The following is an 18,193-nucleotide window of genomic DNA, read 5'->3' as shown; positions in this document are numbered from 1 at the left end:
AACCACATTAGACAAAGTGGTGAAAAGTTGGATTCACGAAAGGAATATTTCTGCACTGGTTTTTCTTTTTCTGTTTTCTAATCATTGCATTTATTAGGGATATGGTTTATGAGAAATGCTAATCATTTTTCTCCAATAAAATGTTCTCGTATGCAGAAAAATGCCATGGTGGTTAGCTCAAAATCCTGTACAGAAGGCAGAAAGAAGTGGCTCTTATTACTCATCTGGACCTCAGCCATAACCATAGAATGCAAAATCTGCTTTCTATGAAAGCTTAGAAAACAAAGCTCCTCAATGACTCCGCTCATCTTCTGTTCTTTTATACTGCCTTTTTCTAGAGGTGTTTGGAGAGTGAAAGCTAAAAACGGTTTTTGCTTGTGACCTATTGACATAGAAATGGTTTGATTCATTTCAGGTTCACATGGAGAACTTAAAGGGGTTGTCCTATACTTTTAGACTGATGACCTGTCCTGAGGATAGGTTAACAATATCCGATTAGTGAGGGTGCCACACCTTACACTTCCACCGATCTTAACACTTATTGACCAGTACATAGGGTATTTACAGCAGACGTTCAGGGGTCTTCTTCTGAAGCACAGCTAAAAAGGGCAAGTTGCAGAGTGAAGCGCTGCACATCTGTTCATCAAGCCATGCATACAAATCGCTAACTTAAATCCCCCCCAGGGGAACAAAAAGAGAAATAAAATTGGTATAAAAAATACCATACTTCCTAGTAAGAAATAAGCCATTTAAAATAAATACATAGTGGTACAATCTCAATCATAATCAAGCTAACTTGCTATTTTTACAAGATAAAAAAAATCAGCTTAACAGCATAAAAAAGTTATAGTGGTAAAAAAAAATAATAGTAACTTTTTCCATCAAAGATGTTTTATTATGAAATAGCTTTAAAGTGAAGAAAATATAGATATACGACACCATATACTTATTTACGGTAGTTGCTCAGTTTACCTACAAACCCATAGAAAAAGTGAACTTATTTTTTTTATTGCACAAGAAACCGTGAAAAATGCAAAAAAAAAATATTTGCTATTTGTTGTATTCCCTCCAAAAAGTAAAGCCAACATAGATCGATCTAATGGGAAATACTTGCCTTGGATCCATGAGATGATGATTTGCTCTTCTTTACATCTGAGAAGGATAAAGAATTACTAGGGAGACTGGGAAGATGAAGACTAGTGCCTGAAGAGAAGGACGACCCCTCGGACATAACCATGATCTAATGAAGGAAAAAGGGGCAACAAAGAAGAAGGAAAAAGGGGGAACGAGGAAGGGGGAAAGAAGAACATTGGAAAAGGGGGAAAGAAGAAGAAGAAAAAGGTGGAAACAAGGAAAAAGGGAAATAAGAAGGAAAAAGGGGGAAAAGAAGAAAAGAGGGGAAGAGGAGAAAGGAGAAAGAAGAATGAAAGGGGGAAAGACAAAAAAAAGAGGGCAGATAAGAAGGGGCAAAAAGGGAAAGCGGAAAAGGGAAGAGAAAAAAAAGAAAGTGGAAAAAAGAAAAAGGGAAGAAAAAAAGGAAGAGGAAAATCAGAATTACATTTTCATTTACAACAATAAAATTAACTTTAGGTTTCTTCTACAATACCAAACTGTTTGAACAAAACAAATCCCAAAAAATATTCAGAAATGCACTGAACAAGTTTAAATGTGTTGATTGATGGCCGATTTGTTACCATGACACGTCTCCGTGAGTGGGCACCAATACACTCGTATGATTCAGCATTTTATGTGAGTGACACTGTTAGGCTTTTCACACTTCAGTTGTTTGGCGTCAGTCACTTCCGACATAGTGACGGATCGACGGATCCATCACAATTGTTGAGAAAACGGTTCTAACGGATCCGTTTTTTTGACGGAACCGTTACTTGGGGGTTGTCTGGGAAAAGTATCTACTTTTTGGAGCATGCGCAATTGAAAAAAGCGGATTGGGGCGACGGATCCGCCGAAATGACGGTCGCGACGGATCAGTCGCCCATAGGCGGCCATTCTATGGAATGGCGGATGCGATGGATCCATCGCGATCTGCCATTTCGGTGTTGACAAAAAACGTTATAATGTCCGTCTATGTCTAGATGACGTCCGCCAAATTTCGACGGATGCGTCGCATGGCGGATGGAACGTACGACCATCTGTCACAATCCGTCGCTAATGCAAGTCTATGGGAAAATAACCTATCCGTCAAAAAAAAAATATAACGGATCCGTTATTTGAGGAAAATGGCGGTTTTAGACTGACGCCAAACAACTGAAGTGTGAAAGAGGCCTTACACTCTTTGAAGAGGTTGTCAGTTTTATGGACAAGAGTCCATGCGTTAAACTGTGAAATTGTGCTGGGAAAAGCATAAGTACCTGAACATGACACTCCCGCTTTTCCACTAAAAGCCCTTAGATGCCCATCTTTGTGCTGTATAAGCAATAGATGTGATCAATACGATTACATTGGGGATGATCACATGATTATGTCCAGCACTTGAACGGAGACAGAAAGACAGGATCTTTTGCATCTGCAACGTAATGAAAATGCCATCACTGGGGCATCTCAGCAGTTTCGGGCACTGGCCTTAGTTTAGGTTGGGTGTATCGAATGCTCTTTGCATGGGCAACACGTTTAGCCACCAATGTAATTTCTTACAACAAATTTCACTGTGATATAAAATTGCATGAAGGATTTACAGTACTTGTACAAGTCAAATGTATTACAATTGTACTGGCTACTAAAAGGCACAAAATGTTGAGCTATCCCTGGAAGCAAAAGGGTTAAAGTACATATTGATCGACATCCTCCCAAGTTTCCAGTTGCCGGCTCCCATTCTCTTCTGGCCCACGTGACTGCTCCTCATCTTTGCCAGCTGACGCAGGGACTGCGGTATGGGGTGGTGCTACATCTCACATATAAGCCAGTGGACACTTAGAATGAGGAGCCATAAACTCATATGGTGAAAGCAACTTCCAATTCATACGCAACGCCTCTGATCTGGCTTGTCCGATTTGAGGTCACGCGTTTCAGAAGAACACCAAAGCAGCTCAGGAAATCGGAAAGACCACAATTAATAAGTATTTTAACTTACCTACATTACATTACAGGCTTATTTAGATGGGATCGGGGGGGGGGGGAGGGTTGGACAATAGCTGCGAGTGCTTCTTTAATATCGGGACATAAAGTTATTTTTAGTTCTGCATGGACATGTGAATTATTAGCAGCTGTTCTGAAGGCTACACAGTTGATATGGGCGCTATGTGTGAGAATGAGACTTTTTTCAGGAGTGACGTGGTAGTTGGAAATCAGAGCAAGGTTAGTAACTGTGCCTTGTTCTGCTGGGATTGGGGCAATGGTGGGTGGGTGATTGCTTGGTTGTATGGTGTCCAAAAATTCCAAAACACTGATGTAGGGAAATGTAGGATTTTGCCTTGATGGTACTCACTACAAGATGGGAGTAAGAGCAGACAAAGCCTATAGCATCAAGACAGTCATGGTCAGGAGTTAAACTAACTCTACATCAGCAAAATGACAGGGCATTTTTAAATGGAAATCTGTCAATAGGTTTTTGCCATGTAATCTGAGGACAGCATAAAGTTGGGGCTGAGACACAGATTTCAGCAATGTGTCACTTGTTAGGCTTGTGAGGTTATTTCCTTACAATGATTACTTTATCACCAGTAAATTCTCTCTCCCTGGCACTACATGGCACATGCCCCCTCCTGTGATAGGCAGATTATCAATAGACAATAGACAGAGAGCATGATGTGAACAGGGTTGTCTTTCTCAGCTCTGCCACATGCCACATCTAAAAACTCTGATTGTATCACAATAGGGCAGCACGGTGGCTCAGTGGTTAGCACAGCAGCCTTGCAGCGCTGAAGTCCTGGGTTCAAACCCCACTAAGGACAACATCTGCAAAGAGTTTGTATGTTCTCTCCGTGTTTGCGTGGGTTTCCTCTGGGTACTCCGGTTTCCTCCCACAATCCAAAGACATACTGATAGGGAATTTAGATTGTGAGCCCCAACGGGGACAGCGACGATAATGTGTGCTGTAAAGCGCTGCGGAATATGTTAGCGCTATATAAAAATAAAGATTATTATTAACAGCTGCACCCCATAAACTAAGTGGTACAGAGTTGAAATCAGTGTCTATTTCCCTACATTATGTTGCTCTCAGATGAGGTAGCAGAAACCTGCTGACAGATTACCTTTAATAAAGATTATTTAGAAAGCTTCGAAAACTTTGCATTCAGGAAGCAAATAAAACAAAAATAATATTGTGGAAAAGGTGTTTGAAGCCTTTAACCCCTTAACCGCCAATACGCCTTTTAACAGCAGCAGTTAAAGGTACTTAAACCACAGCACCGCTTTTTAAGCTTTTTAACGGCAGGTAGCCGAGACCCCAGAAAACATAATTCGGGTCGGTTTTTACCGACCCCGCTGTTGTGATTGCCGTTATTAACGGTATAAAAGTGAGCGCAAAATATATATATATTTTCCATTTAAATTTCTCTCTCCTCTAATGTGATTGCACATCAGAGGAGAGAGAAATAGGGTCCCCCGATCACTCCCACAGTACCTCTGGTGTCCAGGCATCCCTTCCATGAAGTCCCCTGGATCGTCGACGTCTTATTCCGGGAGAATATGGCAGGCGCATGTGCAATACGCCCGCCGAGATCAGCCGGCTGCCACCTGGCAACAATAGGAAAATTTTCCTATTGGTTAATTTTGATCACTGTGGTAGACCCTATCACAGTGATCAAAATATAAAAAAAAATAGTAAATAAAAAACCCCTTTATCACCCCTTAGGGAAAAATAATAAAATTAAAAAAAAAATTATTTCCATTTTTCAATTAGGGTTAGAGTTGGGCTAAAGCTAGGGTTAGAGATTAGTGTTAGGGGTTTGTTAGGGCAAGCTTGTGCTTAGGGTTATAGTTAAAGCTGGAATCAGGGTTAGGGGTGTGTTGGGTTTAGAGTTGTAGTTAGGGTTGGGGGGTTTCAGGTACATCAGGATCTCCAAACGTGACATGGCACCACCATTGATTCCAGCCAATTGTGCGTTCAAAAAGTCAAACAGTGCTCCCTCCCTTCTGAGCCCTGCCATGCACCCAAACAGTGGCTTTTCCCCACATATAGGATATCGGCTTACTCAGGAGAAATTGCACAACACATTATGTGGTCCATTTTTTCCTGATACCCTTGTGAAATTAAATAAAATTGGTTCCAAAACACATTTTTTGTGAAAAAAGTAAAATATTAATTTTTTTCCCTTACACATTGCTTTAGATATTGTGAAGCACCTGAAGGGTTAATAAACTTCGTGAATGTGGTTTTGAGCACCTTGAGTGGTGCAGTTTTTAGCATGGTGTCACTTTTGGGTACTTTCTGTTATATTGACCGCTGTTTAGTAACAGCGGGGGGGGGGGGGTATTCGGGTGCACAGGGGGTGGGGACAGGGATCCTTATTTTAAACACGGAAAAAAACAAAAAGAAAGGATTTTTCATATCTTCTAGCCAGCGAACGCTGCTGGAAAGAAGATATGAATGGCGGCTTCAGCACCACGTGGGGGGGACAGCGCTTACAGTAGCGCTGTCTCCTGCACGGCACACGGACAGCGTCTGTGTGCGGTACGTGTTTTACTTTGACTTTAATGGGTCCGTGTAATCCGTGCGCTCCCACGAACACTGACATGTCTCCGTGTTTTGCACACGGACACACGGTCTGTGAAAACACGCTGACATGTGCAGTGGCACATTGATTTCAATGTGTCTACGCGAGTCAGGGTCTCCGGTACGTGAGAAAACTGTCACCTCACGTACAGGAGCCACTGACGTGTGAAACCGGCCTGACAGAAGTTTTCAATATGTCGAGGGGTGCTCTTTTTAAAATGATATTACTTTTGGAGGTTTGCCAATATATAGGACCCCTGAAGTCACTTCAAAAATGGATAGGTCTCTAAAAAATTTTTTGTAAATTTCCATAAAAAAAAAAAAGGAAAAAATTGCTGCTACATTTTTAAACCTCTTAAAAGGCTAACAAAATAAAAACATTTTACAAATGGTGCTGATGTAAAGCAGACATGAGGGAAATGTTATTTATTAATGGTTTCTATAATATGACGATCTGGGGTAAAGCGATAATCATTCAAAGTTTGAAAATTGCTAAAAAAAATTTAATCATTTTTGTCAAATTTCTGATTTTTTTTTTATAAACACAAAACTTATCGACCTAAATTTACCATTATCATAAAGTATAATGTGTCATGAAAAAACAATATCTAAATCAATGGCATATGTTGTAGTATTCCAGGGTTATTACCACATAAAGTGACTCTGGTCAGATTTAAAAAATTTGGCCCTGTCACTAAGGAGTTAACACGTTCACTATATGTTAAAACTGAGCTGGGAATAGAATTCTCCAGGTTAGTGCGATTACGCAGATATCAAACATGTATAGTTTTTTTAGTTTTGTTTGTTTTTAAGTAGTGAAAATAAAATTCAGAAAGAAAAAAAAATTCTTGTGTGGCTGTGTTCAGAGACCTGTAATATTTTACATTTTTGGAATATGGGGCGGTGTGAGGGCTTATTTTTATTTTTTGCACCCCGAGCGGACATTTTTATGGATACCATTTTGGACAGATACAATGTTTTGATAGCCTCTTATTGCATTATATTGCAATGTTGCAGCAGCCCCCAAAAAACTCAATTCTGGCGTTTATTTTGATAGACTGGAATTTTACAAATGGAGCGATACCAAATGTGTGATTTTTGCATTTTCTTAGTTTTATTTTTAATATTAATAATATTATATTATATTATATTATAGCAGTGCATCAGAACTACCGGTACTATGTATAGAGAAAACCACTATCTCCTATGAATGCCACCTAATTGCTTAATTGCTGGTTTTCATAGGAAAGTCGTCATGACAAGCTCAGAGGTCTTCAGCAGATCCCCGGCTGCCATGTCAACCCATTGGCGCCCCTCGATCACCTCACAGGAGTGCCAATGTGCACGTGGAATGATGCCCCCTACTGACAAGTGTTAAATTCCACTGTCACAGATTGTCAGTGGCATTTAACATGTTAACAGCTGCGAGCGGAGCTCCACTCCAAGCGCAGCAATTAGTGGCACATGATGGCAGATTTGATCAGCCATCATCTGCCGAGAAAGATGCAAGGTCGGGTGCAAGCCCGCATAAAAAGTCAGGGACAAGACATGTGACGCAATTGTATGTCATATGTCGTGAAGGAGTTAAGGTCCAGTTAAACTAATATATAGATGTGGTTTCGCTTATTCACCTTTTTAGAGAAAGAAGTTGTATGATCTGTTAAAATGTCACAAGAACTTCGCATTTGTGCAAATTGATTCTCCCACCCTCACAAAAAAAAAAAAACACACGCTAGGAGGAGTTGAACTTCATTTGCAATAAAATAGAAGCGAATGCAAAAATGAATCAGGCCCTATGATGCATCCGCCCAAAAGATACCGTTACTGGATTTTTCCCTCATTTGTTGATATGGGCCTAATGTGTTTTACAGGAAGAATCCCATTTTGCACTTAATGCACACAACAGTAGATATACAATAAGTTTTTGTTCCACATGTGCTTCATCAAGGTGACATTTAACCCCTGTATGCTATTCATCACCAATCTACTACTTTAAATGATATATCTACTGGATATCTAGATTATTGTTTTTGACATTTCACCAAAACAAAAGTTTACGGGAAGGATAATCTAAAAACCTGAAAGGCTGACAAATTCAATATATCCATGATAAACAGGATAGTGATCATTAGGACATTTAATACGGTAGGCAAGACCGGTCACATTTGTCATCTCGCAATACAGACCTAGTGTGGAATAACGAGAAACCTAACATACTCTAAGGAGATCATGTAGGATTTAATGGCGCTCCTTTACAGATTGCAGTCTACTTTACGTTACAGCCCCGCAGTGATTTGCACTAGGCCAATCTTTCAGTAAGTCCCAGGGTCTCTTAATATGGTTCAATTAATCTTTCCTTCCCTTTTAATGGCCAGTCTCATCAGCACACACAACAAGGTGACCCATTATGTAAAGTACATAGTAGCTCATTTCCTTTGCCGGCGAAACATTAACCTCAAAAGACTCATGGAAAAAGCTGTGCACTTTGTATTGGATGTTTTCTGGAAAGGCACCTTGTGTTTGCTCACCTGTCCCTTCACAAATAACACACACTTAGCTTATCTCTGGATATGGCACTAAGAGCCCATTTATTGCATGTCAATAAGGTAAGGTGACATTTCAGGACCAGCATCCTGCGGCCATCTCTCATTTACCAAGTAGAGTTGGATTATTACCATTATTGCAGCAATTTGTTATTTGTATGTTCTTCCATGTACTGGCACACCCAGTAGTTCTATATAAAGGTGGAACGAAATGAAGATCCCTTTTATGTAGAAGCTCATCTAGTAGCAAAATTCATACTCCATGATAAAAACAGCAATTACCCATAAGCAGGGCTGCCATCCGGGCGTAACTGCCCTGACTGGCGTATGGGGCCCAATGAGGAGATGGGGACCGCATTGGCCTCATCTCATCTGCCGATGCAGTAGCAACCTGCATCCGAGACGCAGGTTCAGTTACTCTATTGCCGCGCGGACCCGCATAGTAACAGTTGAAGCCGCCAGCCAATCAGAGGCTGGCAGCTGACGTCAGCGTGCACGTCGCCGGCGTATGACATCATTGTCATTCGCCGGCGAGTACACGCTTGAAATGCCTGGAGGGAACTGCACCGCAGGAGCTCAGCAAGGTAAGAAGAAAGTTTTTATTTTTATTGAAAGCGGCTTGGGGCAGAATGGAGACGGGGGACAGGATGGGAGACACGGGGGTGAGTGGAGGATGGGAGATGGGAGACACAGGGGGGCAGGATGGGAGATACGGGGGCAGGATGGGAGACACGGGGGGCAGGATGGAGACACGGGGGGCAGGATGGAGACACGGGGGGCAGGATGGAGACACAGGGGGCAGTATCATGGGGCAGGATGGAGACATGGTGCAGGATCATTGGGCAGGATGGAGAGATGGGGCAGAATCATGGGGCAGGATGGAGACAGTTGGTACAGAATCATGGGGCAGGATGGAGACAGATGTGGCAGGATCATGGGGCAGATGGGGCAGGATGAGGAGATCATATGGGGCAGGATGGAGACATGTGGCAGGATCATGGGGCAGGATCATGGGACATATGGGGCAGAATCATGGGACAGATGGGGCAGAATCATTGGACAAAAGGGGCAGGATCATGGGACAGATGGGGCAGGATGGGGAGATCATATGTGGCAGGATGGAGACAGATGGGGCAGGATGGAGACAGATGGGGCAGGATCATGGGACAGATGGGGCAGGATGGGGAGATCATATGGGGCAGGATTGGACATCACATGGAGGCAGAATGGGAGAACATATGGCTGGAGCCAGGAATGAGACAGTACTGCAGTGATGTATTCATTTTATTTTTTTGAGGATACTGCTTTAGGTGGAGAAGGTGGTCCTGTTACTGTGCAGAGCAACACTATCACCTTTTGTTCTTCATCTGGTGTAGTTTAGAATTTGGGAAAAAATAAGTAATGTGTTCTGCAAGTGGTGCTCTAGATAACTTATTTCCTGCAGAGACGAGCCCTGGCTGGAATAAGTGACGGCGGTCTGTGCTGGATGAGGATGAAAAGCGAAGATGAAGGACTTCACCTAGAGAAGTCACTGGTGAGTCAGTACCTGTACACTGACACAATACACTGTATACTATATACAGTGGTCCTTTGTACAATGTCACCATTGATCACTGTATTACCTTTACACCATGTACTATATACAGAGCTTTTGTGTATAATGTCACCGATGATCACTTTTACCTGTACACAGACACTGCATACTAAGTACGGATCTACTGTGTATAATGGCACTTATGGTGATATTAGTATTGTGGGTTTTTTTTTTATTACTGATCAGTATTTTAGTATTCAGTCACCAAGTGGTGGTAATATGTTGTCCAGCCGTGACGTGGCGGTATTTGCTCCTTGTATGGGTTATTTTTTGGTCACCATGTGGTGGAAATATATGGTCCGGTCATGATGTGGTGGTATTGGTTCCTTGTATGTGGTATTATTGGTCATTATGTGGTGGTAATAGTAATATGTGGTCTGGATATGGTGCGGTGATACCTGTCCCTTGTGTCTGATATTATTCGGTCACTGTGGTGGTAATGTGTGGTCTGGACATGGTGTGGTGGTATTTGTTCCATGTATGTGGTATTATAGGTCACTATGTGGTGGTAATATCGTGTCTGGTCATGGTGCGGTGGTATTTGTCCCCTGTATGTGTGATATTATTGGTCATTTTAAAAATTGAAAAATAAATAAAAATATACCTAAATTGTATTGGATATTTTAACAAATGTTTAATAGGTCAGAGTAGGGCACGGCCAAAAAAAGAGTCTACCTTGTCGTGGTGGAGGCTTAAAAAAATCTTTTGACTGTGGACATTTCGAGGGGTGGAGGTGGGGCTGGGGTGAAACCTGGGTGGAGTCTCAAGGAGGCCCAAAAAATTTTGCCAGTATGGGACCCCGAAATTCCTAGTGTAAGCCCTACCCATAAGGGAAACCTTGTAAATGGCCATATTACACCAGGTACTAGTAGCAGACCTAGCGTTTGCTTTATTTTTCCTTCAAACACATTATGAAAACTATGGTATATTTGAATGCTATGGATTTACACATCAGGATGTAAGAAAAACAAACTTGGACCTTAGAAGATCTTAAAATCAGGTAAATATAGCCTCAGAAGAACAATACCACATGACTAATTGAGCGAGGCCGAGCATGTCTAGTCGGGATGTGGCTGGAAGTACGCAAATTGCAGACTTGTGACATGACCACCCACTATCTCCGGCAATACTGGAGTATCCCGACAGTGTGTGGTGCGCATGCTGTAAGGATTCAGAAGTCTGCTGTTACATTGAGTTATTGCTGATTTTTAGCAGAAGACCAGACAACCCTTTAAAGGGTTTTTTTGGGTTAAAATCACAAAAGTGTGATTAACTTGTGTGGAATCCTTCACTTGCAGATAGCATGCGCTGTGAGAATCCTCTAGTGTCAGCTGTGTGATCAAGCGGTCTTGTTACTGCAAGTACACAATTTGCATACTTCTGGCCACATTCTGACTAGTTAATTGATAAAGGCTGCAAACGTCTAGTCGGGATGTGGCCATGAATCCTCAAGCCTGCAGCCTTAATTACCCAGGCCAAATTTTTTAAATCTGACCAGTGTCACTTTATGTGGCAATAACACAATAACATGGAACGCTCCAACGGATCCCACTGATTCGGAGACTTTTTTCATGACGTATTGTTCTTCATGATATTGGTAAACTTTAGTTGATATGATTTGCATATATTTATAAAAATATTAAAAAAATATTTAAAAAAATGTAAAACTTTACAATTTTCAAACTTAATTTTTATGCCATTAAATCAGTTATATCATGCAAAATGGTTAATAAATAACATTTCCCACATGTCTACTTAACACCAGCATAATTTCCGAAAAAAAAATTCTGTTACGAAGTTAGAAGGGTTAAAAGCTAATCAGAATCTCTCAATTTTACAACAAACCAAATTTTTTTTTTTTTTTTAGGGACTACATCACATTCGAAATGACTTTGAGGGGTCTATAGGACAGAAAATACCTAAAATTGACAATTCTAAAAACACCACCTCTCAAAACCACATTCAATAAGGGCTTCACAGGAATTAATGTAGTGTGGCAGGAAAAAATCAACCCCATATGTGGGGGAAAACTACCATTTGGGTGCATAGCAGGGCTTGGAAAGGAAGCAGCACTGTTTGACTTTTTAAACCCAAAAATGGATGACCCCATGTCGCGTTTGGAGAATACCTGATGTGCCTAAACAGTGGAATCCCCCCATAAGAGACCCCATTTTGAAAACTACACTCAAGGATATTCTTCAGGGGTAATGTCATGGGTTTACCACAACACAGTGAAGCCAGTGGACCGTAGTGTCTTATTTCTCCTACTCCTGCACAGATTAGAAGCACTTCATCTTCATATTTTAGCATGGCAAGTGTTAATCCACTTGGTTGAGAGCTCCTGGAGCATTAAGGCTCTCAGCTGTGCACCGTTAGCCACTCACAACTTCTATACAATCTTGGCCCTAGCTAGCACTCATTGTCAAAGTCGGCTTTTGCTGCATGGCTGGAGGTTGTTGGTGGTTATTGGAGAAGGTGGTTGGTGGATTTATCTGTAGCTGGTGCTAGGTTCTGAGTGTGTGATAATTCCCTTTCTTCTCCTACTTTGGTCTAACCACCATCCAGTTGAGCACTCCTGGAATCTTTCATGCATTAAGGCTCAGCTGTGTACACTCCCATCTCCTATATAATCTGGGCCCTAGCTAGCACTCATTGTCAGCACGAGCTTATGCTGAATGGTTGTAGGTTGTTATTTGAGGCGTTTGGTGGATTTATATGAGACTGTTGCTAGGTTTTGTGTGTGAATTCCCTTTTTTCCCCTACTCTGGCTTAATCCCATCATCCACTCCCAGATGTTTACCTCTGTTGTTCATATGTGCATATTTGTACGATTGGCATTTTCCTTTATTCCTTTTCGTATTACCTTGTTAGTCTGGTTGGGGTGCTTTGGTACACTACTACTACCCTCTTCCCTGGGTAGGAGAAGGGTACAGACTGAGGGTAGATTTAGGAGCTAGGGCAAGGTACATAGCCTCGACTTTATCAGAAGTAATCTGGGGAACAGTGCGAGCTAGGCTTCCTCCACGTCCCTAGTGTTGGGGACAGGGAAGGAGTCACTGGTCCTGGGACTCCCGACAACAGAGGGTGACAGGTATAGTGAGGATTTTTTTTAAACCAAAAGGTACCACACAGAAATTTGCTAACATTAAGTTCTCATATTGAATAGGTCTATGATTCTATGATAAGTTGTCATTAATGTTGAGCGCAAGTGCTCGCTACTCGAGTTTGCATTGTGTGCTTTGGTAAGAAAACGTATTGCAGGTGCTCGAGCGACCCCGATGCAAACTCTAGTAGTGAGCACTTACGCTCAACACTAGCCCTAACCATAAGCCTAGCCCTAACGGCAAAGAATGAAAGAAATAAAAATTATATTAAAAAAAAAAATGACTAAGGGGATAATACAGGGGGATGATACACTAATTATTGGCTTTTGATCATTGTGATAGGGTCTATCACAGTGATCAAAATGAACCAATAGGAAAAATCTTTGTTCTTGCTGGCCTGCATTTCCCAGAGGGTGCACTGCGCTTGCTTTTTAATTATTTATTTTTAATTTTTTTGTAGGAAGGGAAGGCGGAGGGTTAGGGGAGGAGGGCCCGGCGGATGGTGGAAGTACCGGGGTGGATGGTTCGGGGACCTCATTTCGCTCTCCTCTGACATGTAGAGAAAGGTTTTTAATAGCCAGCACACTTTTTTAATTTATTTTACGCTAACGGCAATGACATGATTGGAGATCGGAAAAACTGTTTCTAATTGTGCTTTTGAGGATCTCAGATACCCACGGTAGTTGAAGCACCAGAGATTTTTTGGAAGCTGGAGGGGAACTATAACCTGATTCCCAATAACTATTTTAAAAACAGTAATGAGGGAATAAACCTCTTTAAAGGCAGCCGTTTTAATGCGTATCGGTGGTCATTAAGAGTTAACTTCTAAGCTCTAAATCTCATTTATAGTTAAATATTTGGAAGAGTCAAACTGTTGGCCTGCAGCATGTTATTATTGAGTTCAATTATTTGGCAAACTACACTTAGGGAATTTGAGGTGAGAAGTCAGTCTTCTGAGAAAAAGGGATTACCGTATATACATTTAAGTCGATAACACACTATGCAGTAGGCTTTCTCCAGTGGTAGATGCAGCCGGACAGACTGGCAGACTATGTACAAAGATCTGGATCTCTCAAACAGAAAAATAGAGATCTGACCAAAATAAAGAAATGCAGTAAAACCTCAGATTACCATATAACACTGTACTGAGAAATAGTCTTCTAAAGTGCTGTAACACTTATAGGAAATTGCCAAACTATGTATGCATGGTATATTGCAGGCCAAAATTCTGTCACAGAAAATCTGATCTAGGTAATGGTCCTTTCAAAGAAGTTTCCTTGTCACTGTATGAAGGAATTAACAAGCAGAGAACTTCAGAATTGTTATCACCCCTTGACTCACACTGCAGTCTCAGAGTTTTCTATGTGATGTGACTTTACCCAGTCTCCCTTGCCTCTTGCTTGTGACAAGTTCTCCCAGTCAGCTCTGACAAGGAAGAAATATAAAGAAGCAGAGAGACAGGTAGTGTGAGTTAGGAGTTTTACAACTCTGCTGCTAATCATTGCATGGACTGCCTAAGAAAAATCTTGTCACCGTATGAAATTGTGATGGAATAATGTAGCATTTAAAAGTTTGCTAAAATGTACCAAAACTAACACTGCTGAATCTTCGTTAGATGTTCTTTCACTTAAAGCTCCAACCAAGCGAACAAAACTAATTACCGTATATATTCGTGTATAAGCTGAGATTTTCAGCACCTTTTTTGTCCTAAAAATGCCTCTCTCTGCTTATACATAAGTCATTGCTGGCGGGAGAGGGGGTGAAAGAGCAGAAGACATCTTACTCACCCTCCTGGTGTCATCGCTGCATATCAGTCGCTGCATCTCGGGCGCCGGCATCCCTCTTCCGGTCTTCCTTCCAGTGCTGAGCGGTCACGTGTTACCGCTCATTTCAGTAATGAATATGCATGAGTCTCCACTCCCATAGGCATGGCGAGCATATTCATTACTTTAATGAGAGGTATCACTTACCGCTCAGCACAGGAAGGAACACAGGAAGAGAAACACCGGCGCCCGAGATGCAGGGACTGATATGCAGTGCCAGGAGGGTGAGTAGGACTGGGGGAGGGTGAGCCATGCGATATTCACCAGTTCCAATTCCACAGCCGCGCTGTGACATTCTGGTCAGAGGGCGCGATTACATGGTTACTACGCGCCCTGTGCCTGAACAGTCACTGCCGAGCCGGTGATGCTGAAGAGCAGTGGGCAGCGACAAGGGGTGAGTATGTATATTTTTTTTTTTTTTTAATCCCAGCAGCAATATATGGGGCATATTTTAATATGATGCATCTTATGGGGCCATAATTAGCCTTTATGCAGCATTATATGGGGGCATATTTTGTATGGAGCATCTTACGGGGTACATCAATAACCTTTATGCAGCATTATATGGGGCAAATTTTAATATGCCCCATATGCCCCATCTTATGGGGTATCATTATCCTTTGTGCAGCATTATATGGGGCATATTTTTGTATGGAACATCTTATGGGGCCATCAATAGCCTTTATGAAGCATTATACGAGGCATAATATTCTATGGAGCATCTTATGGGGCCATCATTAGTAGTGATGAGCGAATGTACTAGTTACTCGAGATTTCTCGAGCATGCTCGGGGGCACTCCGAGTATTTTTTAGTGCTCGGAGATTTAGTTTTTCTTGCGGCAGCTGAATGATTTACAATTTTTGTCAGCATAAATACTTCCCTAGCAACCAGGCAACCCCACATGTATTTATGCTGGCTAACAGATATAAATCCTTCAGCTGCACCAAGAAAAACAATCTCCGAGCACTAAAAAAATACTCGGAGAACCCCCAAGCATGCTCGAGAAATCTCGAGTAACGAGTATGGAGCATCTTATGGGACCATCATTAGCCTTTATGAAGCATTATATGGGGCATAATATTCTATGTAGCATCTTATGGGGCCATCAATAACCTTTATAAAGCATTCCTGTATATGGGGTATATTTTGTATGGAGCATCAAATGGGGCTCCTGATTCAATATGGATATTCAAAAACATTTAACTTACTGATGTCTCAATCAATTTTACTTTTGTTGGTATCTAATTTTTATTTTTGAAATTTACCGGTAGCTGCTGCATTCCCCACCCTAGCCTTTTACTCGAGTCATTAAGTTTTCCCAGTTTTTTGTGGCAAAATTAGGGGGTCTCGGCTTGTACTCTAGTAAATACACGTTAAATAAACTTTTCTAGACTTACCCCTCCGGCTTTAAGTAGTTTTTTCCTGAACTCCTCAGTAGGGTTGTTAAAGGTAAGCTTTTCACAGCGTAAATGATTTACAGGGGGGTGGCCTTCAAGGTGCAGAAATAAATCATAATCAAAACGAACTTTCTTAGGTTCTTCCTGTAAAAGAAGAAAAAGAAAAGAAAAAAAAAAACTGTTGATGGAGCTGGTAATAAGGACAGTTCACAAATTTACTTCATTTCTATCTTTACTCATTATTACACCACTTACACAAATAAAGGGAAAAGGAAACAGTAAAATATAACTATTTAACCCCTTTACCCCCAAGGGTGGTTTGCACGTTAATGACCAGGCCAATTTTTACAATTCTGACCACTGTCACTTTATGAGGTTATAACTCTGGAACGCTTCAATGGATCCCGCTGATTCTGAGATTGTTTTTTCGTGACATATTGTACTTCATGATATTGGTAACATTTCTTCGATATTACTTGCGATTATTTATGAAAAAAACAGAAATATGTTGCGAAAATTTTTAAAATTTTGCAGTTTTCAAACTTTGTATTTTTATGCCCTTAAATCAGAGAGATATGTCATAAAAAATAGTTAATAAATAACATTTCCCACATGTCTACTTTACATCAGCACAATTTTGGAAACAAAATTTTTTTTTGTTAGGGAGTTATAAGGGTTAAAAGTTGACCAGCAATTTCTCATTTTTACAACACCTTTTTTTTTTTTAGGGACCACATCACATTTGAAGTCATTTTGAGGGGTCTATATGATAGAAAATAATGAAGTGTGACACCATTCTAAAAACTACACCCCTCAAGGATCTCAAAACCACATTCAAGAAATTTATTAACCCTTTACGTGCTTCACAGGAACTGAAACAACGTGGAAGGAAAAAATGAACATTTAAAATGTTTGCAAAAAAAAAAAAATTAATTCAGAACTATTTTTTTTATTTTCACAAGTGTAAAAACAGAAATGTAACCATAAAATTTGTTATGCAATTTCTCCTAAATACGCCAATACCCCATATGTGGGGGTAAACCACTTTTTGGGCGCACCGCAGAACATGGAAGTGAGGGAGTGCCGTTTGAATTTTTCAATGCAGAATTGGCTGGAATTGAGATTGGATGCCATGTCACATTTAGAGAGCCCCTGATGTGCCTAAACAGTGGAAACCCCCGACAAGTGATACCATTTTGGAAACTAGACCCCTTAAGGAACTTATCTAGATGTGTGGTGAGCACTTTAAACCCCCGGGTGCTTCACAGAAGTTTATAACGTAGAGCCGTGTAAATAAAAAATATTTTTTTTTTCCACAAAAAAGATTTTTTAGCCCCCAAGTCTTTATTTTCACAAGAGTAACAGGAGAAATTGGACCGCAATAGTTGTTGTCCAATTTATCCCGAGTACGCTGATGCACCATATGTGGGGGTAAACCACTGTTTGGACGCACGGCAGAGCTCGGAAGGGAAGGAGCGTCATTTTGGAATGCAGACTTTGATAGAATGGTCTGTGGGCGTTATGTTGCGATTGCAGAGCCCCTGATGTACCTAAAAAGTAGTAACCCCCCACAAGTGACCCTGTTTTGGAAACTAGACCCCCCAAAGAACTTATATAGATGTGTGAGTGAGAACTTTGAATGCCCAAGTGCTTCACAGAAGTTTATAATGCAGAGTTCCACAAAAAAGATATTGTAGCCCCCAAGTTTTTATTTTCACAAGGGTAACGGGATAAATTGGACAACAACTTTTGGGGTCCAATTTCTTTTGAGTACGCTGATGCCCCATATGTGGGGGTAACCCACTGTTTGGGCGCACGGCAGAGCTCAGAAGGGAGGGAGCACCATTTGACTTTTTGAGCGCAAAATTGGCTGTCGTGTTTGGAGACCCCCTGATGTACCTAAACAGTGGAAACCCCCCAATTCTAGCTCCAACCCTAACCCCAACACACCCCTAACCCTAATCCCAACCCGATCCATAATCCTAATCACTAACCCTAACGACAGTCACAACCCTTACCCCAAAACAACCCTAATCAAAACCCTAAATACAACACACCCC

At 41.2% G+C, this 18,193-nt stretch overlaps 1 protein-coding gene across 2 annotated transcripts in view; it reads right to left on the bottom strand.

Moving 5' to 3' along the window:
* The window catches only part of MLLT3 (MLLT3 super elongation complex subunit), a 367,858-nt gene that overhangs the window by 153,064 nt on the left and 196,601 nt on the right, over positions 1-18,193 (bottom strand). For both annotated transcript variants that reach the window (XM_069766027.1, XM_069766035.1), the window contains exons 4-5: positions 16,134-16,277; positions 1,115-1,240 (exon numbers count right to left, since the gene is read on the bottom strand). In XM_069766027.1, the coding sequence (XP_069622128.1) occupies positions 1,115-1,240; positions 16,134-16,277 (270 nt within the window). The remainder of the gene's footprint in view (positions 1-1,114; positions 1,241-16,133; positions 16,278-18,193) is intronic.

This window comes from Ranitomeya imitator, chromosome 1 (genome assembly GCF_032444005.1).
Source record: "Ranitomeya imitator isolate aRanImi1 chromosome 1, aRanImi1.pri, whole genome shotgun sequence".
NCBI lineage: Eukaryota > Metazoa > Chordata > Amphibia > Anura > Dendrobatidae > Ranitomeya > Ranitomeya imitator.
Note: the sequence above shows the minus strand (reverse complement) of the source record. Positions and strands in the feature narration are given on the sequence as shown.